We start from the raw sequence: 27,218 nt of genomic DNA on the forward strand, positions 1-27,218 counted from the left end.
TTTCACTTGCAGCAACTCCTAAATCTGATTTGTTGGAATTTAAGATGTAATCCTAAAAAAGTCCCTTAAACCTGAGGACTGTTTATTAACATCCCTTTTTTGACCTTTGTCTTAGAAACAACGCCTCCGCTATGGTGACGATCCCTGCAGAGGAGCTCAGCCTTTCTACCTCCCAGGCGCAGTAGAGGGATTTTAAATATTGTAACAACGAAACAGAAAGAAAAAAACAAAACAAAACCAGCAATGGTTACTATGTGCGAAATGTCTGCTGTCAAGCATGGCACATGAAATCTAAGACCACAATATTGTAACAGTAGAAATACTGAGATGGCATGAAGAAAGAAAAAAGATTTTGAGATAGTCTAAAGTTTAAATAAAATTCTCCTGAGATTCCTGAGGAACCTGTTTGCTTACTTCCAAGTTGACAGGCTTAATTATTTTAACAGTATAAAACATCACCACTGTTTAATACTACACCGAGGGCTTTACAATATTGCTTAGTTAAAAAAAAAATGGAGAACAGGTACCCAAGATCATGACCCATCTTTTCTAGAGTTCATTCTCAGACATCTAAAACTTTCTTTAACCCTTTGGGTTGAGTAAGAATAATTAAGGCATATATACCAGATCTCCTAACTGCATTTTGGCACTAAAAGAGAATTTAGCAATGCTGGACCTAGAGCAGGTCTGACACCATCCGAAGCTGTCACAGGAAGTCGATGCTCATATTCACTGCAAAGCACCTTTCAAGTTAAAAAAATGCAAAGAATAGCTATCAAAGAAAATGAATAAAATCCATAGTGAGATAATTTTTTAGAAAATGATTGAAGTTTTAACCAAAGAAAGGACTCTTAGAGTGTCTTATAGCTTAGAATAAGAACATGTCAATCACGATTAAGCTTCTGGAATCGGAATCCCTTTGAAATGCAGCTGTTTCTTCTTTAATTGTGGCAGTGGACTCTGAAGAAAAGAAAGGTCCAGCCTTAAAGATGAGTAAGGAATACAAAATAGCTCAGGATTAGTTGTGGAGTTCAAAGGTCGCTAATTACACTAAGGAGTTCCCAGACACAGGGAAAACATTAAACAGGTCACCTACCAAACTGGGAACAAGCTTTGTCTTCAGAAATTATCCTGAAGTGACAGGTTTCTAGACAAAATCAAAAGCATCAGTGTGCCCAGCTGATCTCAATGGGATGAAATGTGGGCTGGTGTTTAGTTCCCTAGTGTCGTGTTGGAACGGAACGGCAACAGATGGCACTAGTTCGCCATCACCCCCATGCTTTTCTAGGAACCCCTAGGTTTGCCCCAGGTTTCTAGAAATGTCAAATTAGAGGTCACTGGTTTTTCTAATTTGTTTATGAAGAGAGTTTGCCTCAAGGATTATATACTGAATCTTTCCCTACTCAGTAGATGAATGTGTCTTGTCTACCTTAGTATAATTTGCTAAGCATTTATACAGTCAAAATTTCCAAACAGCTCCACTAATAAAGTAAAATGTTAAGCTTTGAGTTGAGGAGTGACAAAAACCCATTATGGAGCAGTGCTTTCTTCTCACAAAAGAACTTCTACCGCTGACTCCCATCGGGTGAAAAGGGACAGTAAGTTAATGTCCTGGTCAGGCAATTCCTCTCTCCTCTTTACTTAGGATGACTGTGAAAACAGAACTTTACTCTGTAGCAGTGCTCTGCAGGCAATGAGGGTTCATAATGAGGAGGACTGATCCTAATTGAAACTTTATTTCAAGTCCTAAGTTTATACACTTTGCCTCCAGTGACTGTGACTCTCCTTCAAAGGGTCAGCAGCTTTTTCTAAGCCTGTTTTTAGAAGATTCATAAAAAAAGACAAAAAGGAAATAGAACCCAGGGTAAATCTAATTAGATATTAATCTGTAACTTTTTTGGGGGGTTAGGCTTCTAACTTTGACATCAATTAAAGTCTAGGATTTTGAGACTTCTTTTTTATTTAAATGGTCACTTAAAGTCCAACTTGATGACAACACACGGCTCTCAAGCAGACTATGATGTGTGGGTAAAAATGGGTAGACGATAAAGAGATGGTTTTGAAAGACTCAAGAAAATGATAAAAGGAAAACAGCAGGGACAGACTTAAATACGTGTAAATGATTATTTTTGCCCATGAAAAGGCTTTTGAGCATTTACCTGAGTTCATTCATTAACAAATGTTAAGTAAAAAATAAAGAGTATAATATCTCAAATTATTTTTAATACTTTGTCCTAGGACACTCAATAATCATAGATCACCATGCTCATCTTCTGAGTTACTGCAGCCTTCTTAGGCCGACAGGCACCCTAAATGCACAGCATTCTGGCAGATTATTAAGTTAGTTAAAGGAGCCTGAGGGGGGTTAGCATCATAACTCAGCTGGTACGGTGCTTGCCTGGCATGCCTGAAGCTGAGTTCAATCCCTACAAGGGCCTAAGTTGGACATGGTGATACACCATTTTAAACCCAGCACTAGAGAGGAAGTTCAAGGTCATCCTTAGCTACACAGTGAGTCCCAGGCAGTCTGGGCTGCATAAGACTCAGTCTCAGAAAGCAAGTAGCTCTAGAACAACAAATAGAATTATGCAGGCTCTTTATTGGCCAGTAGGAGATGAGATGAAGAACAGGTTACTATTTGAACATTATCTGGCTGCTTTGAAAGAAAGGATTTATGATTATTTTACCAAGATCCTGGGTATTCTGCAATAGCATGATGCATGATGTCTGTGTTGCGGTTGGATAAGCACAGTTTACTTGCGAGTCGGCGACAACCCGCAGGACAGCTGCCTGAAGCTGCACTAGGAGAAGGCTGAGCTCTTGGTCAAGGAAGGCACTCAGGTTGATTAGCACTGTCTGCCCCACAGGACGCCACAGATGGACCTGTCCTGGCTGGGACTGAGCCGGATAGAGGCACAGGAAAGAACACATGGCGTGGAGAACCAAGCCTGGTCTTAAGTCAAAATGAATCACTACTTTTATGTGTGTGTTCTGAGTCATAATGGCATGAAGTCAAAGGGTAACAAAAAAATGGAGACATTAGCCTTGAAAATAGTCTTTCACACTTTATCAGACTAAAAACATTAGGTATGACTGCTTTGATAAAGGAATCACTCAGTGATTTTTCAGTCACGGGTTATACAAATACATGTAAAGAAATAAAAATACTAGGACTCTACTACTGAAGGTTACCATCATATAAATCCCATTTGAATATAAAAAAAGTCATGGTAACAATGATGCATATGTTACTGGAGCAGGTGCTTTAGAATTCCAGATAAAATAGTCAGAAGAAATTAGCCTCCGATCTACAAAGGAAAAAGAAAAGAAATTAATGACAGTAATGTTTAATCTTAGCAAAAACCCAATTAGAGAACAAAGCTATCAGTTTTTGAGTTTGTGGAGTACAGTCATGTCATGGTAATAACTTTGAAGTGTTAATATTTATTTTACTCTATTGAGGCTTTATTGCTACTTATATCCTATTAAAATGAGCTCATAAACATTTGAGCTAACCACACTACAACTTATATGAAATCTTTTATTTATACCAAATGTTTATTTTTCCCATATCTCTAACTGATTTTCTAATGAGCCATTACTTTCTTCTTGGTTTTCTTTTATGACCTCTACCAAGTCCCAAATTCTAGTCATAGTCATCACTCAAATCAGAGAGCTGGAAACACTAATCACCGGACTTTCTCACAACACTCTCAGGCTCATTTCCTGGTTTCTCATGGATTGGCTCCAATTTAAGCATTGTGTTTTTATCAGCTCTGCAACTCTTAACAAATGGCAACCTCCTTGAACTAGTTTCTTAGCTATAAAACTGATAAAACTATGCTTACTTAGAAACATACACATTTTTATTACTGTCACCGACTACATAATCAGCTTCTCTACCTTTCTTTATGCTCTTCAAAATGAACACAATAGAGGCTACCTTAGTGACACAGGGAGGCAGCATAGTACACTGTTAAAAGGACAGGCACCATGCCTAGTTGCCTGTGCTTGAATCTTAGGCATGCCATTTACTAGCTATATAACCCTTACCTCATCTCTGTTCCATCAGTGTCCCCAGCCATAAAATAGGATACCAACATAGAAGGTGTGACGAGACTTACTGAGTTAACGTACATAAAACACACACACAGTTGGTGAAAAATGCTACTATTAAAATTAACATTTCCACTAAACTATTTGCGGAACCAAGTTGTTTACTCAGTATGAGGCAAAATCAAAGTTTGAAGGAATAAAAGGATAGGTACAATGATTCATTTGAAATGAACTCTTACATTCAGTATGTTTGGATGAAGGGCAAGTAGAAGCTGTGCCTGGTAGTATGCGTCTATAATCCCAGTACTTGGGAGTCTGAGGCAAGAAGATTGTGAATTGGAGGCCATCCTGGGCTATATAGTTGAGATCTTACCTCAATAAACGAATAAATAAATAATCAGGCATATTACTGATGTATTAAAGAACAGGTATATTATAGGAACTTCCTATTCATTATTATGCTTTCTGAAACATGTGTTTAGTAAATATTAAAAAAATACTTCAACATATTTTAGTTATTACCTTAAGAGATAACACCTCTCACAGAAGATGAAAACTATTCACCTGTATTTAGATCAGTGATAATTGTTCACTATTACACTTCCATAAAAGAGCATACACACTAGGAACATGCCTTCACCAATTCATCTAAGAACAGCAAAAAGCTCTAGAGGACATCACAGAGATCACTATGGTGTTTATCTGACCCCACTGCACAGAACGCCTGCCACTCACAGAGACTGCCTAGACCCTGTGCTTCAGACGTGCCTACTTCTTTTGAAGCATTCAGGCACAAACTCTTGTCCCACCCTTCCAATTTTTAGGGACCTTAATGCTGAGTCTTAGACATCTAAGTCTGAGGCTAGGGGTGTAGTTCAGTGATAGGACACTTGCCAGGCATGCACAAGGCCTTGAGTTGCTTCCCAAGCACTGCTCAAACCAACCAACAAACAAATGTACTTAAATTTGAGAACTTTTACAAATGGGGTTATTCCTATCTATCTATATAATCTGACATTCTTCTCACGCCCTACCTTTACCTATCTACTTTTCTATGCCACCTATATGAATTAAATAATTTTAAGTTTTGCTTTTCATCTCCTGATGTATTCATCTAAAATATACATATTTTTTCACATAAAGTATTATGCATATGTACATATACATGCATTTTACAACCAAAAAAGTCAATGAAGTCAAGAAATCATCTTTCTATTGCTTGCCCATTGGTAGGGCAGATAAAGTGATAATGTTTATTGGCTATGGGATTTACTAAAAATAACTTACATTTTAAAATAATAATCACTTCTATTAATTATTAAATTTTATGTTAAGCTACATGCTCAATAAATGTAATTTATTCATAAATATTGTCATTTCTACTTCAGTAACTTTTTTATCACATTAAAAGAAACCTAGTATGTATGGTGTATTTGTGTGTATGTGTGTGTGTGTGTGTGTGTGTGCGCACATGAGTATCACAGGTCAACTTTTAGGAGTCAGTTCTCTTCCACGGTGTGGGACCCATGGATAGAACTCAGGCCATCACACTTGACAACAAATGTCTTTACACATGAGCCATCCGACTGGTCCTGTTGGAACATAGTTTAAGAATGGAGTTGTGTGATGGGAATTTTGAGTGAAAACTCCATGAAAACAAGACAAAAGTTTTGTGACCTCAGTTTCTTCAAAAAGATGGAATTATTCTTGGAATGTGTCTTTATGACACTCCCAGGTCTGTAGTGGATGAGTCGAGTTTACTTTGGATTATTCATGACAGTTGGTTATTACTGTTTATACACCACTATGGAAAAATAGGTTTGCCAATGTGTGGCTTGTCTACCACATGTGGCTGTCCTTGCGAATGACACTTGCGACTCCTCTTAACCTTAGCCTATCAGCTGTCTGATGCTCTGAATAAAGTTGGCTGTTGGGTGAGACTTTAGTCACCCTCGTTTTTAAGCTCTTCTCCTAGGTCCCACCACTTTTAGAACACTAAAGGGTCCCCTATTACTTCTCCTTAATAAAAGCTTAAGACATTCACTACAGCTCTAAGGCATTCACTAGCATTTTCAAAGTTACATATATTGGAGTCAGACGAGAGTTTAACATGACCAGAGCAAAGCAAATTCATATTTACTATATACTAAGGCCACACCAATTGGGTCCTGCTTCTCCAGACTCTATTTAAACAGAAGCCAGAGGTCAACATAAAGTGCATGAAGGGCCATGTGGGAGAGGACCAAAGCAGACATTTTCATCAAACGGGATTCGTTTCCAATGTCCAAGTCCCATTACACTGTGATTGTGCCATAGGCAGAGACAGTGCAGCACCGTTTCCACTCTGCGTAGTTTGGATCCGTACAACTTACATGCACTGATCTTTGCTTTTCCTGACGCAAAAACTTGAACTGAATGCTGATCTGCGTAACAGCCAGTGAGCGTATAATCTGAGATCCTAAAATGAAGCTAGGAAACGAGAGAGCCCATTGAGTGATTATTTGCAAGAATCCTGACCACCCTTTCCCTCACGGTGGTTAGAGCTTCACCCGATAGTTCACGAAGTTCAGACCCACACACTGAAGAACAGTAGTGCAGACACATAGTAACACGTGCATACCTGCTCTGACCAGCGCATTTCTTTGTGAGTGCCCAGTACACAGCACACAGTGAGGTACTTAGTGCTCAGTACACAGCAGCACACAGTGGGGTACTTAGTGCTCAGTACACAGCAGCACACAGTGGGGTACTTAGTGCTCAGTACACAGCAGCACACAGTGTACTTAGTGCTCAGTACACAGCAGCACACAGTGAAGTACTTAGTGCTCAGTACACAGCAGCACACAGTGGGGTACTTAGTGCTCAGTACACAGCAGCACACAGTGGGGTACTTAGTGCTCAGTACACAGCAGCACACAGTGGGGTACTTAGTGCTCAGTACACAGCAGCACACAGTGGGGTACTTAGTGCTCAGTACACAGCAGCACACAGTGGGGTACTTAGTGCTCAGTACACAGCAGCACACAGTGGGGTACTTAGTGCTCAGTACACAGCAGCACACAGTGGGGTACTTAGTGCTCAGTACACAGCAGCACACAGTGGGGTACTTAGTGCTCAGTACACAGCAGCACACAGTGGGGTACTTAGTGCTCAGTACACAGCAGCACACAGTGGGGTACTTAGTGCTCAGTACACAGCAGCACACAGTGGGGTACTTAGTGCTCAGTACACAGCAGCAGAGCATACATCTGAACTCAGAACTGTCCTTTCTGCTGTGCCGTCTGAGAGATCATAGTGTTTTCCCCTTAGAAGACTATCTGTGATAAATTTAGACCACGTTCTTCTTTTAATTAATTGATTTTTACGTATATTGGTGGCTTGCCTGCACTGGGTCCCTGAAACTGGAGCTGCAGCAAGTATGAGGCACCGTGTGGTGCAGGTGGGAATGGAACCCGAGTCCCCTGAAGGGTGGCAGCACGCGCTCTGTGTGACTGTGCCACCTCTCCAGGCCCAGTCACACTCTTTCACATGCAGGAATCTATGTGCTCTCTATAAAGCACATACATGCAATCATGACAAGAACTATCAGTTTATTTCATGCATGGGGAAGTGGGCTGCTCTACTTCATTTTTTTGATAGCCAAAATATACCTTTTACAGAACTATTATCGAGTTATCCCTTCCCTCATCTAGAAAACCTTTCTAAAATATAACCCACAGCTCTTGGATTCCATAGGTGATGCTGGGCTGTCAATCATGGTGAAGGCCAGCTCTACACTGTGCTGTGATGATGAGGTTCTAGTACCTTTCTAGCCAACTTTTGCTGTGGTCCTCATCTGTGTTGGTAAACACCTCATTTAGCAGGATCCTGCTATCTTTTCAACACCTCCATCTCCACTAAACCAAGAGCCTGGCACATTCTTGGCAAGCCCTCCATCTCTGAGTTACGTCCCAAATCATATACTTTTTCTCCTCTCTTCTCTGCAGATTTCTCCCATTTTGTGTGCATGCAAGTATAGCAATTTTTAGACTGTGACAACCTCTTTCTTACAGCAGTTCACATAGTTTGAAAGCGAGGAGCTTGTGCTTGCTTCAGGGTTAGAATTCTCAGTGCTGAAGTCAGGTCTATAAGGTCCATTTCCATATGTATGCTTTTATTATATATTATATGCCTTTGATTACACTGAAACTGGTTAAGTGAAAGAAATGAATAGAAAATTCTAAAAACTACCCTTAGTTTTACAATGTAGTAGCATTTCATTTTTTTTTCTGAAAAAAAAATCAGGATAATAAGCCTTAAAACAAGTAGTAGGCAAAGTCAAAGCTAACACAGGAAAAATTAATTCTTTGCAGTGTATTCCCAAGCTCACTACTGTTGCTTTTATAGATATTTATCTTGCATCTTCAACTTCTCTGAGAGCATCCTCTTTTCCTGTAAACTTTCTGGTTATTCCTTCAGTTTCCCTTATCGATTCTTCTAGATATTTCCTTTATTTCTATGATCTTATTTATTTCCTTGTATCAACCTTTTCTTTTCAATGGGTACTCCTAAATCCTTATACAAGGTGGATCTCCCATGTGAATCAAATTTTGGGGTTTTGTCTATCTGTTAGGCACTTACATTAAGACATGCTTCTATTACCAAATATACATGCATGCATGCATGCATACACACATATTCAGCAGGTATTTATGTACTAGGCACTGGACCAGAGTTGAGGATAAAACAAAGAACAAATAAGACTCATACAGTATCTGCGTCATGCACTTTACTTGAATCCATTGCAGATTAACTCATAAACGAACCATTTGAAAAACTAAATAAAATATCAACCAAAGGAATAGAAGATGCACATCATCTATACCCCCAACCTAAATCACTTGTCCTTCCTACGTAGAACTTACATTCCTAGCACTGGCTTCTGAACCCTGTTTACCTCTTTTCACTCTCTGAATCCCTTTAAAAAATATTTACTGTTTACAGGCATGTATATTAACACGTGCTGTGCTATGCGTAAGCACAGGCACAAACAGGCCATGTGTGGATGTAGAGGTCAGAGGACATTCTTTCCACTCTGCGTTCCAACTGAGGTTAATGCTTTGACCACTCGGCCATCCTGCTGGCCCTTAACCCATTTTCCAGATGAGGATATTAGTCAGCTTTCATGATTATTTTATTTTGTCCTAGAGTTTCCTGTGGTCAGGACTCATGGTTTCTCTGAGGCACCAAAAGCAGCGAGTCCTGACCAGTCAGTCACCAATCTGCACTATTGACAATGCCCTAGAGATCAAGGGCTGCATCTTACCTTTGAATACAAATCTAATCTGGTAACTAAGAGCTGGGTAGTTTAAATTGGAGTGCTTAGGTTATTCTTAACTACTTTCCTGAAAATTTGAGTATTTAATGAGACAGGAAAAGGACCACTACTGGTCAAGTGTGGTGTTTCATGATTATAATCTGAGGAGAGGCTTAAAGTCAGCTAGTGTTACGTAGAGATTTGGAGGTTTGGGCTAGGTTGGAGATTCTGTCTTAAAAAAAAAAAAAAGAAATTAAAAGAAGCACAGAACTGCCTCCCATCCCAACAAATGTTTCTAAAACGGAGCTTAGCTACACAAAAGGCACAGAATTTTTTAAAAATGCTAGAAAACACTAAAATTCAAATATACATGCAGTTTAGAAATGAATTCAGGGTTTTGATGCAGTGTCTCATAGTTTACCTTTACATATGCTGTATTTCCAATGCAAATGTGATCAAATGGCTGCTTGTTATGGCCCTTGACTCCAAACATTAGAGTCCCAGAAAGACTCATTTCCATTGATTTGGGGAACTTCTGACCTAAAACACAAATGTACCAATCAATTATTCTAAAACAGAAGATTCTACAGCAAATGAGAAAAAAAAAATCAATAAACAAAACCTTGCTCACCAATAATCCAGACCAATAAACTTTTTTCTCGAAATACCTCAAGTTGACCAAAACTAACTTTGTATTCCACATGGGTAATTGGACCTCTTTGAAAAAAGAAGAAGAAAACAGAAACAAAAAAATCTTAGACATAAATTTTAAAGTGATGAATCAAATCTTGTTACTTTTATTTACAGTAGAAAAAGCAAATGTGTATTCCAACTTCGGGAGAGAATGAATAATGAATACAGCTCTTAGCAAACAGCAGACATCACATGAACATTCACAGTAACTATGAACTACAATAGTATCTCTAGAGACAATCATAAAATATAGATTATATCCCTACCACAAGTATTGGTACAGCATTAAAATTGTAATTTTACTAATTAAGTGCACTTTGTAAAGAGCTACACTGCAGAATACATTGTAAAAATAGAACTGATTTATGCTCTAATTGGTGAATCCACCAGACTGTTAGTGGTTAAGACTGGTTTCTATGTAGACTTCAGGGAAACTGAGAGAAATAAAACCAGTGGCACAATAGTCCTTGAGGAAGTTACACTCACTTAAACTTGAAATTTACTTGAGAGCTTAAGTAGAAAGAATGAGGTGCCATTTAAAGGCAAATAGATTTTTTTCACAACTACATTTTAGTTCGGAATCAATATTCACTTAAATAACAAAACTATTTAGATTTTTAAAATATGCTAAGTGAAGAGACACTTTATTGTGGGGCAGTAGGATATACAGAGAGGACAGAAATCATGGTGTCATAGTGTTTGTCCCTACCTGTTGTAAAAAGGTATATGAGCTTCACAGATTTCAAAGTTATTTTTTACACTTTCATGAAGTTTTAAATTAACTGTTATTTTTAGTTGTGCTTCTTCTTCTTTCATGTGATAGGAGCCCAATATTGGTGGGACGGGGACCTGAAAACAGACGTGACTCTTAATGTAACTCTCATGCTACAGAGTCTGCGACACGGACGGTGGCAGGGGAAGAAAGGCCTGTCGTCATATGTTATTTACCAGATGCACACACATGTTAGAGACACAGAAAATGCATACTTTATAACGTATTTTAAAGTATAGTATGGACTTTGAAACTAGAGGGCTGCTCTGCATTGCTTTCACAGCAGCACTGGTGGGTCTACATTCATCCTGAGGGCAGACTCTTCTACCGCTCTGAATAGAGGTGAGGAAGCTGTCTTACAGCACACACTTGTTCCTGCTCTTGCTCTTCCGTGGAGCACAGGCTGTCTGTCCTCTACACATACTGATGACTGCTCGGCCCACAGTTCCAGACGCTCCTTTCCTATCCTGTGACTACTGTTTCTCCTTTCCAGGCCCTGGGTCAGTAACAGCTTAACTGGTCATTAACGACTGACTCAAGAGGCAATTGTCTGTTCGCTGGTGTGAGCTAATCATCTTACTGATGCATCTGAAACAAGACACAGGGAGATGCTGTCTTATATGTAGGTCCTAGAGCTGTGAGAGCATGCGCAAGCAGAGAAACCCAAAAGACAGGGAGCTCTGGGAAGGAGAGGCGAGACAAGGGAGCTGCCAGTGTAGAATGATTTTAACTTTGCTTCTAATTCTCAGGGAGCCTAGATCTATTTCTTCTCTTGAGTAATGAGAATTCTGTTGACCTTCCAAAATGAATTACTTCTAGTCAACTTGGCTTGAACAGGGTTTTCTAATCTAACTGCGTGTCAGGCTTCGGGGATTTGGAAGACCTGGGTTCAAACCCAGGCTCTGCCACTTATCAGAGGATTGTGTGCAAATCATTTAACTTCTCTAAGACTTTCACCATCTATAAAATGGAGATAATAACATCTATCTTACGATTTGTGGAAATTACTAGAAAAAGACACACAAAGAGTCCCGACCCTCGCTCCCACTCGCCCCAGTAAGCATAGATAGCTACTGCTAATATTACATGTTTAGTTAGCTAAGATTTCCTGGGGTTAGAGTTATTTTGTGTTTGTATTCAAAACCATGATTAAATCATACCAGGGTCTATCCTGTGACCTTGGATTCTTAGCTAAAGATTAAAAAGAAAAAACTTCATTGACTTTGAAAATTAATGCTGCTGCAGACATCAGATATAAGAAAGTAGCGTATTCAAAGAAGCAGACTTTTATCTTCACCCATCCCTTCCCGTCTTGTAAAAACTCATGGAAAATTCTCCTCAAGGAGCATTTGCCAGTGCATCAGCAAAGTCTCGACTTTTCCGAGACAGGTTACCTGAGAAGTGTAGTGACATAGGTTGAAGGACTCTAGAGGCGGAGTGAAGGGGAATTTATAAGGCCCACTGAATGCAGAGTCGTCCATTGTGTCAATGCTGCTGGAAGTCAGAATGGCCGAGTCAAGAGACGTCACACAGGGATGAACGATGATATCCTGAAGTGGAGATCCATTGGTGGGAAGATTCAGGCTGACGGTAACGTTTGGCATGATTCCTTCCAAATCGCACTGCAACGCAGGCAGAAACGGGTATTAGCAAGGTCTTACCACAGGGCCGCTTATCTGAGGCTTCTCTGCGTTCAAGCCACTTCCCCCATTTAACTCTTCTCTCTAGGCATTATTCTCTTTGCTCTGTTTTCTGATTATCAATTTGATACAGCTAGCCAAGTCAGTGGTGGGGGAAGCGTCACAGACCCCTTGGCTCACCTTTAAGCTCCTATAAAAGCCAGTTCAAATCCACTGGTCTCTCTCAGGCCCCTCTGCCACCAGGCCCTTACAGTATTACAGCTAACCTGTGAGTCACCACCCGCTTGGGGGGCAGAACAATGGCTTCTACAGGGGGAGCATATCAGATATTCTGCATAACAGATATTTACATTACGACTCATAACAGTAGCAAAACTGCAGTGATGAGGCAGCGGTGACAGTAACTTTATGGCTGCGGGTCAGCACAAGAACCCTATGAAAGGGACACAGCGTTAGGAAGGTTGAGAACCACTGCTCGAGTCCCTCCAGCCTTCATCAACGCCAGTCACGTTGACGAATGATAATTCAACCTTTGTTATGTTGAATCCAGACTAGACATTTCAATGGTTCCTCTTTCATTTGGTATACTTAAGTCTTTCACTGCTCGGTTCCCATCTAACTGCAACCTTCTACCCCTTGGTGTATGTCACAAACAGAAGTCTTGCATTTTTTCTGAATAAACCATCCACACTGTCTTGTACTTTCCCATGTCCCTTAACTCCAGTCCTTGCAGATGTGTTTCCTCCCTCCACGGTATTTCCCTTAGTCTGGAGTGATCACTTTCCGGGTGAGCGCACTTGCAGCCAATCTTGACCGTCTGAGTTTGATCACCAGGACCCATAGAGGAAGAGACCAACTCCCCCAAGTTGTCATCTGACCTCTCACACTTTTAACCCACACACAAAAACAGAAGGTTTGAAAGAAAGCCTTGCCCTCTTCACGCCTAGTTCATTTTGTGATTGTGTAAGCCTTACGCTGAGCCACAATGCTGATGTCTACTTTTGCCTGGAGACACAGGGTCTTCTTCCCTGTGTGTTGGGGTTAGTTTGCCAATGACAGGGTAACCAGGAAGGATCTCATTATCCTTGGAGGTCAGGGAAGGCAGGCAAGAGAGCTCCATAGGTCTTTCCATGAGCTCCTACATTACAGCCAACAGGGCCAGATGGAGTGCTTTTACAGCCCTCTCCTTAAACTCCTGCTTTGAGGCCCAACAGACTGAAATGGCAGCTCGCAGAGACTTGTCTGCGAACTCCTCTGCCTATTTCAGTCTCCAGAATGAAGTCCTGAGTGACTTGTTTCTGTGATCTAAAGAGATTTATTCCCCAGCTCCTCCGGTACTTGAGCAGTCTTAATGTCTTCATAAATTCCTTGTGTGCGTATAAATGTGGGTATAGGGAGAGGAGTCTTCCTTTGTACCTTAATTCTAACTTGACATTTACTTTGTTTTAAATTATGTTTACGTGTGCGAGTCTACGTGTGGGTATGTGCAGGGAGAACAGTGTCTGTGGAAGCCACACCCAGAAGACAGTGGATTCCTGGGAGCCGGAGTTACAAGCCATTAGTTGTGAGCTGCCTGGTGTGTGTGCTGAGAGCCAAACTTGGGTTCTCTACAAGAGCAGTAAGCACTCTTATTTGCTGAATCGTCTCTCCAGCCCTTATTCACTTTGTAAAGTACTGGAGCCAAGTAGGCAAATGAACCATAAAAGTTCAGTGGCATTGTTTGGTTAGACACACAAGGCATTTATTTAATAGTAGGCCTCAGCAGGCAGAATGCTTACGTCTAGATGTTATACGGTCTGCACCATGTAGTGACTACTTGTAACTATGCAATTTGTGCTTCTTTCTATTTGTTTCCCTCTTGTAGATTCAAAGCAAGAGATGTTCTGGGCTTCTTTGTATATCCATTGCTATTCATAGGAGATCCTAAAAACGTTTCCATTTTATACCCTTTTTAAATTTTTAGCCTTATTCTTTCCCAATGTTAACATAGAGTCTTTCACTTTGGAATGTTTTAAATGTGTGCTTAATTTTATGGTATGTGTGTTTGCCTAAGTGTATGTATGTGCACCACATACAAGCAGGAGCCCCCAGAGGTCAGAAGAGGGGTCAGATCCCCAGGAACTGGAGTTAGGGAGTTGTGAGTACCATGTGGGTGCTGGGATCCCCAGGAACTGGAGTTAGGGAGTTGTGAGGACCATGTGGGTGCTGGGATCCCCAGGAACTGGAGTTAGGGAGTTGTGAGGACCATGTGGGTGCTGGGATCCCCAGGAACTGGAGTTAGGGAGTTGTGAGGACCATGTGGGTGCTGGGATCCCCAGGAACTGGAGTTAGGGAGTTGTGAGGACCATGTGGGTGCTGGGATCCCCAGGAACTGGAGTTAGGGAGTTGTGAGGACCATGTGGGTGCTGGGATCCCCAGGAACTGGAGTTAGGGAGTTGTGAGGACCATGTGGGTGCTGGGATCCCCAGGAACTGGAGTTAGGGAGTTGTGAGGGACCATGTGGGTGCTGGGATCCCCAGGAACTGGAGTTAGGGAGTTGTGAGGACCATGTGGGTGCTGGGATCCCCAGGAACTGGAGTTAGGGAGTTGTGAGGACCATGTGGGTGCTGGGATCCCCAGGAACTGGAGTTAGGGAGTTGTGAGGGACCATGTGGGTGCTGGGATCCCCAGGAACTGGAGTTAGGGAGTTGTGAGGACCATGTGGGTGCTGGGATCCCCAGGAACTGGAGTTAGGGAGTTGTGAGGACCATGTGGGTGCTGGGATCCCCAGGAACTGGAGTTAGGGAGTTGTGAGGGACCATGTGGGTGCTGGGATCCCCAGGAACTGGAGTTAGGGAGTTGTGAGGACCATGTGGGTGCTGGGAACCAATGGCAGATCCCCTGCAAGAGCAGTGAGTGCCCTCAACCACTGAGCCATCTCACTTTGTAATAGGCACTCCACCATTTAACACACAATTCGTTAGCCTGTCTACTTCAGACGTAAGTATTTCAACAGTAAGCAGGCATTCTGAACTTGGCTGGGGTTCAATCAGTAGTTTAGAATGGTATTTTCTTCCTTCTTTGTGACAATTACAAGAATATCAATCAAATTTCAAATCCGAAAGTTAAAATGTCAACTCTTTTTAATAGTGAATTTAAAAATATGTGCTATATATTATTACATTTGCATATTAGTAAGAATAAAATATTTTGGTTTTTGTTACTTGAGACAATAAACACAGATATTAATAGTAAATAGTATTAAAATTTAAAACATCATTTTTGTTCATTAAATTATTCCCTAGCAGTATATCTATCATTCACAATGGGATCAAAGAAACTGCACCATTATAGAAAGCTTCAATAAATTGCCTACTATCTAGTCACTTATAATACCATAAGCACAGGTTGAAGATTGCCATTCTTGAAGGAATCTCTATACTGCTTTTTAAAACAGTTTCGCATCTGTGAATCTGGACCTCAGAACTAGGAACTATAAAAGCAAAAGGCACATAAAAAGTAATTTTACATTAAAAAAGATAGAAGATTTATAAGTTATGTGACTTTGTAAGGACATGGGACATTTAGAAATAAAGGACAACTTCAGAGAATATTTAGTGTTAGGTTGAGGTATACTCCATTGTCCCTCCCCACTTCAGAACAGTTTTTAGAAGATTACATTGATTTATCTTAGTGTATTTGAGCATGTATGTGTGTATATGTATGTGTATAAGCATGTTGCAAGCAGATATTGAGCCTTAGTCAGGTCTTCAGGTGATAATGGCTCCAACAACATCCTGACTATAGGCTCATGGGATTCTACACTGGAGGTTCCCAGCTAAGCTGCTCCTAAAGTTCTGACCCACAGAAACTATGAAGAAAATGTCTATTTTAGAGCAATGGGACAATTCATTACATAATAGTCATTAAGTAAACAATGTGTGAAAACTACAGAAAGATAACATAAAATTTCATGGCTGCTAAGGATAACAAGCATATCATTTAAAAATGTAAAATACAAGCTGCATAATGTACTATCCTTCGGTTAAATGGTATGACAAGGCAAATCTTGGAGAAAAGCTCACCTTGCAAGTGACTGTTCCGACAACCTGCCATGTGTCTGCTATATCCTGTTTACCATACTGCATGCATTTTACTTTTTCAGTGATAGAAATAGAAATCTGTGGTTTTCCTTTGTATGTTCCAACTTTCCAGGCTGGCTGCTTTTGTGGCTGAGTCACAGGTGAGAAATTAATACTAGTCAATGAATTCTGCAAGTTAGCATCCAGTAAAGTACCCAATGGACAAGCCTGGAGAAGCAAGTCAGGCAACTGACTCAATTTTGTGTTCAGGTCAGTGTCATTTTTCTGATTTGAGTAAAGAAAATCCTGTATCCCAAAGAGCAGTTCCAAGCCTTGTGAAACTCCACTAATACTAATTAGGGATGGACGAGGAGACAGAGCTCGCTCAACTAGTGGAACACTTGCGTATATCATATCATCCCTCAGAAAAGCAACGACTGGCCAGAGTTCTTCACCGCCCACTAAGAGCTCATAGACGGGTGACTTATTGATGTGCGAACAGCTATCACGCCTCTCCACAAAGTCTTTGTCATCATCCAGTAACCTAAGTTGAAAGAGTAATGCCTTAAGAAAGGGACCGTCTTCGGGTACAGGAACATAACTCTTCCCATTGAAGATTTTGGCTCTCTTTTCAACAGTAGGATATCGTCTGCATTAGGGAAACAGAAACATTACAAATGGCTCTTCCAAGTAAAATCAATGAGAGGATTAAAAGGCTTTCAAACAGAAGGCAAACAGTCATAATTATAAAACACAAAGCAACAAATTAGTAACATATACTACCAAATGAAAACCCCTGAACCATTAAACATGCTAACTTCTGACTGGAACAAGAGCTTCATATTTACTATGTTATCTCCAATGATAAGATGTACCACGTACTATGGAAAATGACTGAACCAATTTAATTAGTTTTTTAAACAGGTAGAGTACATGCTTCTAATTCAAAACCTTTGCTTTTTAGCCACTCAGATTCCCTCTTGGTAGATGGCATGGTTAACCTGAATGTCAACTTGATGGGATTTAGTGTTGTGGGATATTTGATTGCACTGTGAAACTCAGACTGTGTTAATAAAATTAACGTTGCATCAGGCAGCGGAGTCAGAGACAAGTTGACAAGAACTAGCCACAGAGAGTATGGAGGACCCAGGAACAGAGATAGAGAGAAGCACAGAAAGGAGCAGGGAGGGACTTTGAGATTCAGGGTCTCTGGTTTGAGGTGAGTGGAGAGACGCTTCTCTTGCTGGGTCTCCAACCAAAAGGGAAGGGCAGCTGGTTGCTTCTTGGCTTCTTTGATCCAGCAGGTTTTCACCCCAACATCTGATTCCCAAGGCTTTGTTAGTAAATAGAACAATAGAGACTTAGTTAAAGCCTTTATTTGGTGGCTGCAGCCAAGCTAGTGGACCGGAAATCCCGCCAGGCTGCAGTCTGGTGACTGCCGGATGGCAGGATGCAGAGAGAAGTTAAAATAGCGGTAGATTGAAGAGCAGCCACTACGCCAACAGAAAAACAGTTTAGTCTGCATAGAAACCTGTTCTAGATTAGGCTGAGGTTGGAAGTCCCACCCTGAGCATGGATGACCTCATTCCATGGGCTGGGGTCCTGAGCTGAATGAAATGGAGAGAGTGGGGAGATAGTAGTCATTGTTCTCTGCTTCCTGATTATGGGTGCAATGTGACCAGCTGTCTTAAGCTCCTGGACCATGACTTCTCCAACATGACCGATTGTACCCTCAAACCTTGAGCCAAACTGAATCCCTTTTTTCTCTTAGGTATCTATAGTAAATTTTTATTTTTAATTCCACTTTAGATTATCACAAAGAAGTGGTTATATGTAACCTTCTAAACTTTTAGAATCATCTATTGAGATACTAATTTACATAATGAATAACAGATGCTCTAAATGTTCTTACCAACCTGTGTAAAAATATGGAGGATTATTTTGGTAATAATGACTTATCTCTATAACCCTGGTAGATATTTAGACATAATAAAGAAGAAAATTAAATTAATCCTTTACAGTTTATGTGCTCTGGGTAGAATATAAATTTACTAATCTATCTGTCCCCACAACAAAATAGAAGATGCTCAGGCAATTTCTGTCATTTATAAGAGCCCATTAATTACATCTACACCTCCCTCCAGGGCTAAGGACTGAGTCACCAGCTCCTAAACAAAGTTTTTTTATTCCTTTTACTTTAAGGTCCAGAATAAAGTTACCTACTTATTTTTGAGTAAATAAGCAAACTCTGTGTGATGACTGTTCTTGGTTGTCAACTTGACTATATCTGGGATTAACTAAAACCATGTGGCTGGGTACACCTGTGAGGGATTTTCCTCCCTTTAATTAAATCATTTAAAGTGGGAGGATCCACTTCTAATTCAGATCTCTGAGGAGGGAAGACACATTCACCTTTAGTCTGGGCCACACCTTCTGCTGACACCATATATAAAGGTCACGGAAGAAGGAAGCCTGCTCTCTTTGCCTGCTTCCCTTCAATCCTGCTGACAAGTCAGTTACTTCACTGGCACTAGAGCTTACTTCTTGAGGATTCCAGTGTACAGGGAAGACCAGCTGAGACATCCGGTCTCAAGGACTGAACAACCAGTGGACTCCTGGACTTTTCATTAGTAGACAGTAACTGTTGGACTAGCTGGACCACAGGCGGTTACCTACTTCAATAAACACACACACACACACACACACACACACACACACACACACACACACACACACACACACACTCTGTTCATTGAATCAGTTCTATTCTTCTAAAGAACCCTGACTAATATACTATCCTAAGGTCATTTTCTTATTTATAAAATAAACAATATGTCAAGGGATATACGTTAGTGGAAGAGAATGCATTTCACATGCATGGAACACTAGATTTAATTTCCAGCACCAAAAACAAACACACAAACCTAGTGAATGGGTAGTAACTACTAAGACTTTTTTGAAATAATTTCATAACAGTGCTAATGTCTGATAATAAATAATGCATTAAAATGATCTATTAGTGGACCTTCCCTTAGATTCTTATGTATTTTCTGATTGAAAGGGAAAAAGAATTAGCTAGTACACCACTAGTGATTTGTCTTACTCTCATAGTCAACTATAAAGAAAATATACTAATCTGGGACCTTAATGTCTCGATATGTGTTCAAAATTTTTTTGGATGACTTAATCTGTCATTTCAAACTAATCTAGGTTTTGCTTCATGTTGTGGGAAAATAAAGTTATTCCTTGAATCAGGTGGTGGATCCAGTGACTAGTGGACCAGAATTGGCCATAGAGAAGCCAGCAATTTGGATAGAAGAGATGCACAGGAAGGAAAGGGCAGGGTCTGGAGTTTGAGTTCTCTTGGTTCTAGGACAAGGGAAGAGACCACGTATGTCTCTCGTGTCTCAAGCCAAAAAGCAAGATCAGCTAGTTACTACTCAACCTCTCTCAGCTAGTCTGTTTTCACCCTAGCCTTTGACTCCTGAGTCTTACTGATGAACAGAACTATAGAGACTTAATTTAAACCTACATATTGCTGCCATAGCAGAGCCGGGGCCGCAGGACCAGAAGCCTAGCCAGGCGAAGCCCTGAGTGACTGAAGGGGCATTGCCTGAGGGGCCATGGCACAGGAGACCATAATTAAAATGTCAGTAGTTCATAAGCTGACAGTTTCAAGCCAGGACCCAAGCCTTAAGTGTCTGTATAGCTATGGGTGTAATATTATCTGAGATGCACTTAAGCTGAGTCTAGATGGTTGCATTAATACGATTTGCCCTCCTGTATCGTAAATGACAACCATTACTCTTTGGCATATATGTAGAGAATATGCAATAGTGTGGCTATTTCCTCTGGGTTGAGGCAGAGTAGCTATGATGACCCAACTGAGACCCTGACAGGAACCTCTCAAGGCCTGTTCTCCCTAAAACACCAGCTGCTACCACACAACAGGTTAGCAACAAACTCGGGTGACTTTGGCTGGTGTGTCTTCTTGTGAGTCACCCACACTCCCTTAAGTAACTCCAACAAACATGCTGGTTTGTCAAGCTCAACTTGACTAGATTCCTTTGGTTGCTTAGTGTCCTTTAAATCTAGGATTATTATCCATTTCTTTACATCTTTCCAGGAAAGGTTAGTGAACATATGTTAATTCATGTCTATTAGCCTTAACAACAGCTCCAAGTGGTCAGAAATCTGAAAATGAAGAACTTTACAAAAACTAGTAATTTATTCAATAAAGCAGAGTTAAAGAGACACAAAGATGAATCATGTGACCTCCTAACTTGCTACCTCCATAGAGATGTAGTGATATTCACCTAACTATATCTGAATGTGTCTTCTAAAGTATATAATATGCACACGTGGGAAAGCATTCCGAAAACTAACATGACTTTTCTTTTAAAAATATTTGCTTTTGCCATCTTTCAATTACGTGCATATATAGAGGGATGGGAGTGGGTATGTACATTTGAGTGCAGTGACTTTGGAGTCCAGAAGCAGATGTTGGATCCATGTGGGGCTAGGGCTCGTGGTAGCTTATGAGCTGCCCCATGTGGATTCTGGGAAGTAAACTCTGGTCCTCTGGAAGAGCAGTGTATGTTCTTAATTACTGGACATCTCTTCAGCTCTGCATGACTTCTTCAAAGACTTACTTTTTCAATTAACAAAAGTCTCCAATTACAATGTTGAGATACAAGTATCTACACATAAAATCAGAACATTGGCACAAAAAAGACAAAGCCGTAGAACAGAGATAGACCAATGTTTATATGAAGGAATATAGCAGACATCAATAGTGAGCCAATGAAGAAAAGATATGGGACTTACATGATGATGTTAGGAGAACTGTCTAATAGTATAAAGAAAAAGTGAAATTCCCACTTAACACCATATCCAAAGCTTAAATGTAACAGACATAATTATACAGAACAGATAAAATGGTATCTTTGGAAAGTAAGGTAATTCATAGAAAAGGAAACCCAAGAGACTAACAAATATTGTTACAGAAAGACATACAAATTAAAATTAAATCTTCTTTGTTGGTAAAAATTAGAGAGTCAGGAAAGTTCAGAAATTCACTAATTTCTAATGAATGTGTTAGCATTCAGGGAAGCTGCTTGTCAATATTTTGTCAACCTCAGTATAGACATGCCCTAAGGCCTTATGAGGATGTCTTCTGTAACACTATTCTGAATGGGAGAGGCAGTGAATGTGTCATTAAGGAATGTGACTTAAGGAAACGATCTATTCCTACAGATCAAGTGTTTAGATCGACAGTGCAGTGTCCAATATGATAGACACTAGATATATGTGCTATTTAAACTTAAGCAAAACTATCAACTGAGGTGGGGCATGGTGGTTGCATGCCTTTAATCTCAGCACTCAGGAAGCAGAGGCAGGAGGATATCTATGAATGTGTGGGCTAGCCTGGTCTACATAGTGAGTTCTAGGTTAGCCAGTGCTACACAGTGAGGCTGTTTCAAAACAACGAAAACCTAACAACTGAGTTCCTCAGTTACACCACCCTCATGTGCTCCCGGGTTTATAACAGTAGCACGGACTTGGAATTCATCCCCTTTCTACCATGCAGGAAGTTCTAGTGTATGGCGCTACTCTCCAAGAACACAAGGCTACTCAACAAGACAGGGTTCTCAGAAGCACTGCCAAGAAACAGGAAACAGCCTTAAGAATGACAAATATGACCACATGAAATCAAAATGTTTCTGCAAAACAAATAAAACTACAAGCAAAGTGGCAAGACAGCTAACAGACTGGGGGGGGGGGAACTTAGCCAGCTATAATTTATAAAGTGGTTAACATCTAGTATAAAGAACTAAAAAAATCTAAACACACAGACACAGACAGACAGACAGACAGACAGACACACACACACACACACGAGACCCCCTCCCCAACTTCCAAGCAATACATGGTGAAATGAACTGAATAATCAGTACTAAACATACAGACACAGACAGACAGACAGACAGACACAGACACAGACACAGACACAGACACACACACACACACACACACACACACACACACACACACGAGACCCCCTCCCCAACTTCCAAGCAATACATGGTGAAATGAACTGAATAATCAGTACTAAACATACAGACACAGACAGACAGACAGACAGACAGACAGACACACACACACACACACACACACACACACACGAGACCCCCTCCCCAACTTCCAAGCAATACATGGTTAAATGAACTGAATAATCAGTTCTGGAAAGAAGAAACAAAGCAGTTAAACCATATTTTTAGAAGACTACATGATTGCCTTTCATATTTTAAGTTACTGTATTGTCCTCGCCATAGAATTATTTGGTAAGATACAGCAAAGTCTTAAAATGGAATCAGATCGCTTACATCACTTAGGAAAAAGTGATTGCAATTTAATTTTTCGTAGTTCCTTCTATTTTATTCAACCACTAAAAGCTGCAAACAACGATTTCTAGCAATCACGTATACTGGTAAGATGAAAACGTCCGTCTATTGCTCAAGGAGGAGTTTTTGTAGGAATTAATTAAAACATCCTGAAATAATGCCTCTGAAAGTTGAAAAAAAATCTAAAACGTGTACTGCTCAGTAAGTTTTTTTTTTTTCTTTCACCATTTCTGTACCGGTCTCAAACAGACGGAATTCATTTTTCAGGTAAAATAATACAGTCGGCTACGGTGGCCCACACCTTTAATCCCAGCACTCCAGAGGCAGAGACGGCCAGATCCCTGTAAATTCGAGGTCAGTCTGTTCTACACAGCGAGTTCCGGGATAGCTAGGGGTTACTTTTGCCTAACGACAACAGAAAGATCCAACAATAAGTCATGGGTTAAGGTGACAGCGTGCAAAACGAACTTGCCCAACCAGGCCTGAGGATCCAGCCTGGCGATTGATTACCTGGAGAACTTGACAGTGCCACCGAGTGCAGTGCCCGGCTCGTGACGCAGGAGCCACACCGCCCGCTGGGCCATGGCGAGCCACCCGAAGCGTCAGATCCTCGCCGGGACGAGGGTCGCCGGCCAGCCAGCCGGAGCAGATCCGCCCGCTGGACGGACTCTTGCAGCGAGCGTCGGAGCTCACCCCGCGCCGCCAGAGCTCACGGGAGAGGCTCGCGGCTCGCTGATTCCTCGGGTCTCCCCAGTCCCTCCAGCCGGCCAACAACGCACACCCCCGACGGCCCTACGCCCCGGCCCCCGGAACCTGCGCTCCTCCGCCTCCCACTTCCGGGACGGCGGCCCGAGAGGCTCAAGGCGCGCCGCTCGCTCGCTCGCTCGCTCGCTGGCTGGCTGGCCGACGAGCGTCTCCGCGGCCCGCCCCGCCGGTCGCTCCTCTCGCCCGCCCCGCCAAGTCCGCCGAGCGCGCGCAGCGCCACTTCCGGCGTGCGAGGCGGTGACAATGGGAGCGGCGCGGGCGGCGCCGGGAGGCAGCTGACAGGCGTCTGCGGCGGCTCCGCTTCATGGCCGCTGTCCCGCGCAGCCTGCGCGGTGTGGGGACCCGGGCCGCGCTCGGTGGTCTGCAGCCGGGGCCGGAGGCGGTAGGGCCGAGCCGGGACGCGTGAGCCGCGCCGCTGAGGCGCAGCATGTGAAGCGGAGACGGCCTCGAGCGCGGGGCGAGCCTCTCAGCCGGCCGGCATGGCCACGACGGCCGAGCTCTTCGAGGTGGGTCCCCCCCGGGGGCTCCGCGGGCGGCGGCGGGGCGGGGACGGAGCCGGGGCCGGCGGGACGGACGCTGGGGGCCCCGACGTTCCGGCCGCGCGACGGGGAGTGGGCTGGGCTGACTCGGGCGCCCGAGGTGGGCGAGCCCGGGTCTCGCTGCTGCTGCTGCGGGGGTGGGGGACACCTGATCGGGGGACTCTGGCAGGCTTCTCCCCGGGGACGTTCCTACAGGGTTAGAAGCGGCGCCGGGGGCCCTGCCTGCTCGCTCCGCTCACAGTCTGCGAGGCTGGGAGGATCGTTTGCAGGACCGTAAAGGCCTGCTCAGCCTCACCAGCTCAGCCCCGCGTTTAATTGCCCTCCCTGCCCCACCCAGCTGCTGGTTAAGAGATTCCTTAAGGGGCGACTGGCTGTGGGCGTTCGGATGCGTGTCCTGAGTGTTTCGATGTTTAAACTTGAAAATTGCCTTTGATGGTGTTCATTGTAAGGAGCTGTGATGTTTGAGATGGTGGGATGGGCGTTACAAAACAGTGAAACGGTATTTCCTTATGTGGGGGAAAAAATAGAAGTAGAGGTATGGAGAAAAATGAAGGATACGCCTCATCTCCTTCTTTGGGGCGTGACTACTTCGTGTCAACAGAAGTGTAAGTTGTGGAGAACCCTGCGGTTCACAGTTACGAATGTCACCACGGGTGAAAATTGTGTTCTTTTGGTTTGAGTAGATTGTGGCATGAAGTTTAAATGCCGTGGTTTCCATAACAAAGTAAAAATTTTTCACTGTTACTTTTTTGTTGCTATATCTTGGCTTGCAGTCATCCCTAACATGCATACTGCGTTTCGTCGGAGAAAAAAGTGTGCTTAAATTGTCAAGTTATAATGAAAGTGATTTGAGTGAAGTGTTATAATCCCACTTATGATCAATTTACTGCTTTTTCTCAGACATAAGTGGAGATATATGTTATTGTCTCTAGTCACAAAATTCTGCCATCTGTTTATTTACAGTAGGCCAGGGAAACATCTTAGTCCTCTGAACGTTTACTGTGTATCCTAGATCAAAGTACTAGGTAGTTTTGTAATCCCTTGTGTATATCTTTGCATCTTTACAGGATTTGGGATATTAACAGAAAACCACAACATTATTACTGTTATAATGAGTTCTCTTTGACATTCATAGTTTGGTCTTGGATCAAGCTCTATTTCCTTCTTTAAATGTATGACCAGATGAGTCCAGTAACTCATTTAAAAATGTGTTTTTCTTTCCCAGGGATGAAGAAATGTATGTTTGTTCTCTAGGTCTTGCCATTTACTAGACTTGTTAAAGTTGCTTAGCTTAGTGAGACTAGTTCTGAGGTAGCTGTTGAGGAAGCCAATGATGATACAGTAACCAGAAGTTTCTTAAGACAAATAAACATATCGATAGGTCTTATAACCGGAGTGACCCCTGCCCCTGTCATATGTATCTTGTCTCTTCAAAATTGAAAACATAATAATAGTTACACTGAAATACCAGTTGTGGATAACTAAGAAGTCTATTTGTCTTTTTCCTGGATGGCTGTGAGTCTAACCCTGTAAGGACTCTGCTGGTGAATAAGCCTTCATTCCCCAAGTGAAAAATTGAGAGAGGGGGAGATAACAAAAGGCCTGTAGCCTCTGCTGCCATTTCCTGTAGCTACTGCCATAAATACAGGTTGCAGATCTCCTACTTCCCTTTCTAAGTCACAGCTGGAGAATCCGGGGAAACGGGACAGGATGTAGTCAAGGATATTTTGTTTTTATGCATCCTGGTTTTCACGTACTATTAAATAGAATTGTACTTTCATTTACCATATTAGAGAAATGGAAACAAAGTTGAGCTCTGAACCCATGAATTTCATTGTTAACTCATCTTCTTGTAAAAATCTAATTATTGGTTTGGTGACTCATCTTTTTTACCAGACAACTTCTGACGATAAAATCAAACTTTAGAATCTCTCATCAGTTGACAGAATGATTTATTAAAAGATGACTCAGTAACTGAAATAATGTATGTCCTGGAAGTTACCCAGAGTTCCTTCTTAGTTTCATTTCTTGTTGACAGATCTTTCTGAAAGAATCCATCTGTTGTGTTTTTAAACAATAAAATCAGGATGGCCTAGCTGAACTGAGATTCCTCAGTGGTTTGGATTAATGATATATTCAGCGTATTTAAAAAATGGCTTGAGTGGTAAATATTTTTCCTGTTGCTGCAGACACTGCTCTTCTATTTGTACTGCTGATACTTTCTTATTCCTTTGATGAATGTCTCCCCTGTCGCTCTTACAGATCCTTCCCATTTCTCTGGGCAGGTTACATTTTATAGGGTTAAAAAGTAGGGTCAGTTATTCATTCAGGAAATATTTTTGAGTACCCATCAACTTCAAGATAAAGTACTAAAATTAACAACACTACATGTCTCATCAGAAATGCCACAGAAACTTCATTTATGCATTGATACAGCTGACATTCCAGGCATTGGGCTTAAAAGATCACGAGTAAAATTGTGGATGGGGTAGATAGATGTCGTGCAGAGGGAGGGCAGACTCCTCTGTCCTGGGATAATTAGGAAAGGTGAGTTAGGTATTGATAAGATGAATGGAAACTTCATGCAGGAGAGAGGAACTCTATCTAAGGCAGTGACAGAGATAACTCCGATTTGTAAGGTGAAGGGTGTTTAGGAAATACTGAGACAAGGGAGAGGGGTGTGTGTGTGTGTGTATGTGTGTGTGTGTGTGTGTGTGTGTGTGTGTGTGTGTAGGGAGTAGTGGCTCAAGGCAAGTCTTGGAGATGATAGGAGTTTGAGGAAGTTTTGAGAAAGCCTTTGTAGATCATGCACAAAGGAACTAATAACTTTTCCCTAGTAGGCTCAAGTGAGTCATATGACCATGTTAGTGTGAAGATTGGCTGGCCTTCAGTGGGGGTTAGAGATACACAGTCTGCCACTGTCGTCGACATCTGTCCTTGTCATTTGGTAATCCTTCCAGAATTGTCTGTTGTTGATTGACTAACCTAATTT

General features: G+C 41.8%; 2 protein-coding genes across 3 annotated transcripts in view; one reads left to right on the top strand and one right to left on the bottom strand.

Annotated features, from left to right (window-relative positions):
- Positions 1–2,579: 2,579 nt before the first annotated feature.
- Positions 2,580–23,694, bottom strand: Ap5m1 (adaptor related protein complex 5 subunit mu 1). Of its 2 annotated transcripts, XM_005085744.4 has the most exons (8): positions 23,433–23,689; positions 16,522–17,167; positions 12,212–12,439; positions 10,755–10,894; positions 9,984–10,069; positions 9,774–9,892; positions 6,429–6,525; positions 2,580–3,308 (listed from the first exon to the last, which is right to left on the bottom strand). In XM_005085744.4, exons 1-8 carry the CDS (start codon positions 23,504–23,506, stop codon positions 3,226–3,228), a joined length of 1,473 nt encoding a protein of 490 aa, XP_005085801.1. In that variant the 5' UTR covers positions 23,507–23,689; the 3' UTR covers positions 2,580–3,225. The 2 variants fall into 2 exon arrangements, with proteins under 2 accessions (XP_005085801.1, XP_012980451.1); XM_013124997.3 differs by lacking the exon at positions 6,429–6,525 and having other exon boundaries at positions 23,433–23,694.
- A 282-nt stretch (positions 23,695–23,976) lies between these two features.
- The window catches only part of Exoc5 (exocyst complex component 5), a 52,212-nt gene continuing 48,970 nt past the window's right edge, over positions 23,977–27,218 (top strand). Inside the window, exon 1 of the mRNA XM_005085743.4 lies at positions 23,977–24,193. Coding sequence (XP_005085800.1) covers positions 24,167–24,193 — 27 coding nt within the window. The 5' untranslated portion in view covers positions 23,977–24,166. The remainder of the gene's footprint in view (positions 24,194–27,218) is intronic.

Source organism: Mesocricetus auratus, unplaced genomic scaffold (assembly GCF_017639785.1).
Source record: "Mesocricetus auratus isolate SY011 unplaced genomic scaffold, BCM_Maur_2.0 Super-Scaffold_100048, whole genome shotgun sequence".
Lineage (NCBI taxonomy): Eukaryota > Metazoa > Chordata > Mammalia > Rodentia > Cricetidae > Mesocricetus > Mesocricetus auratus.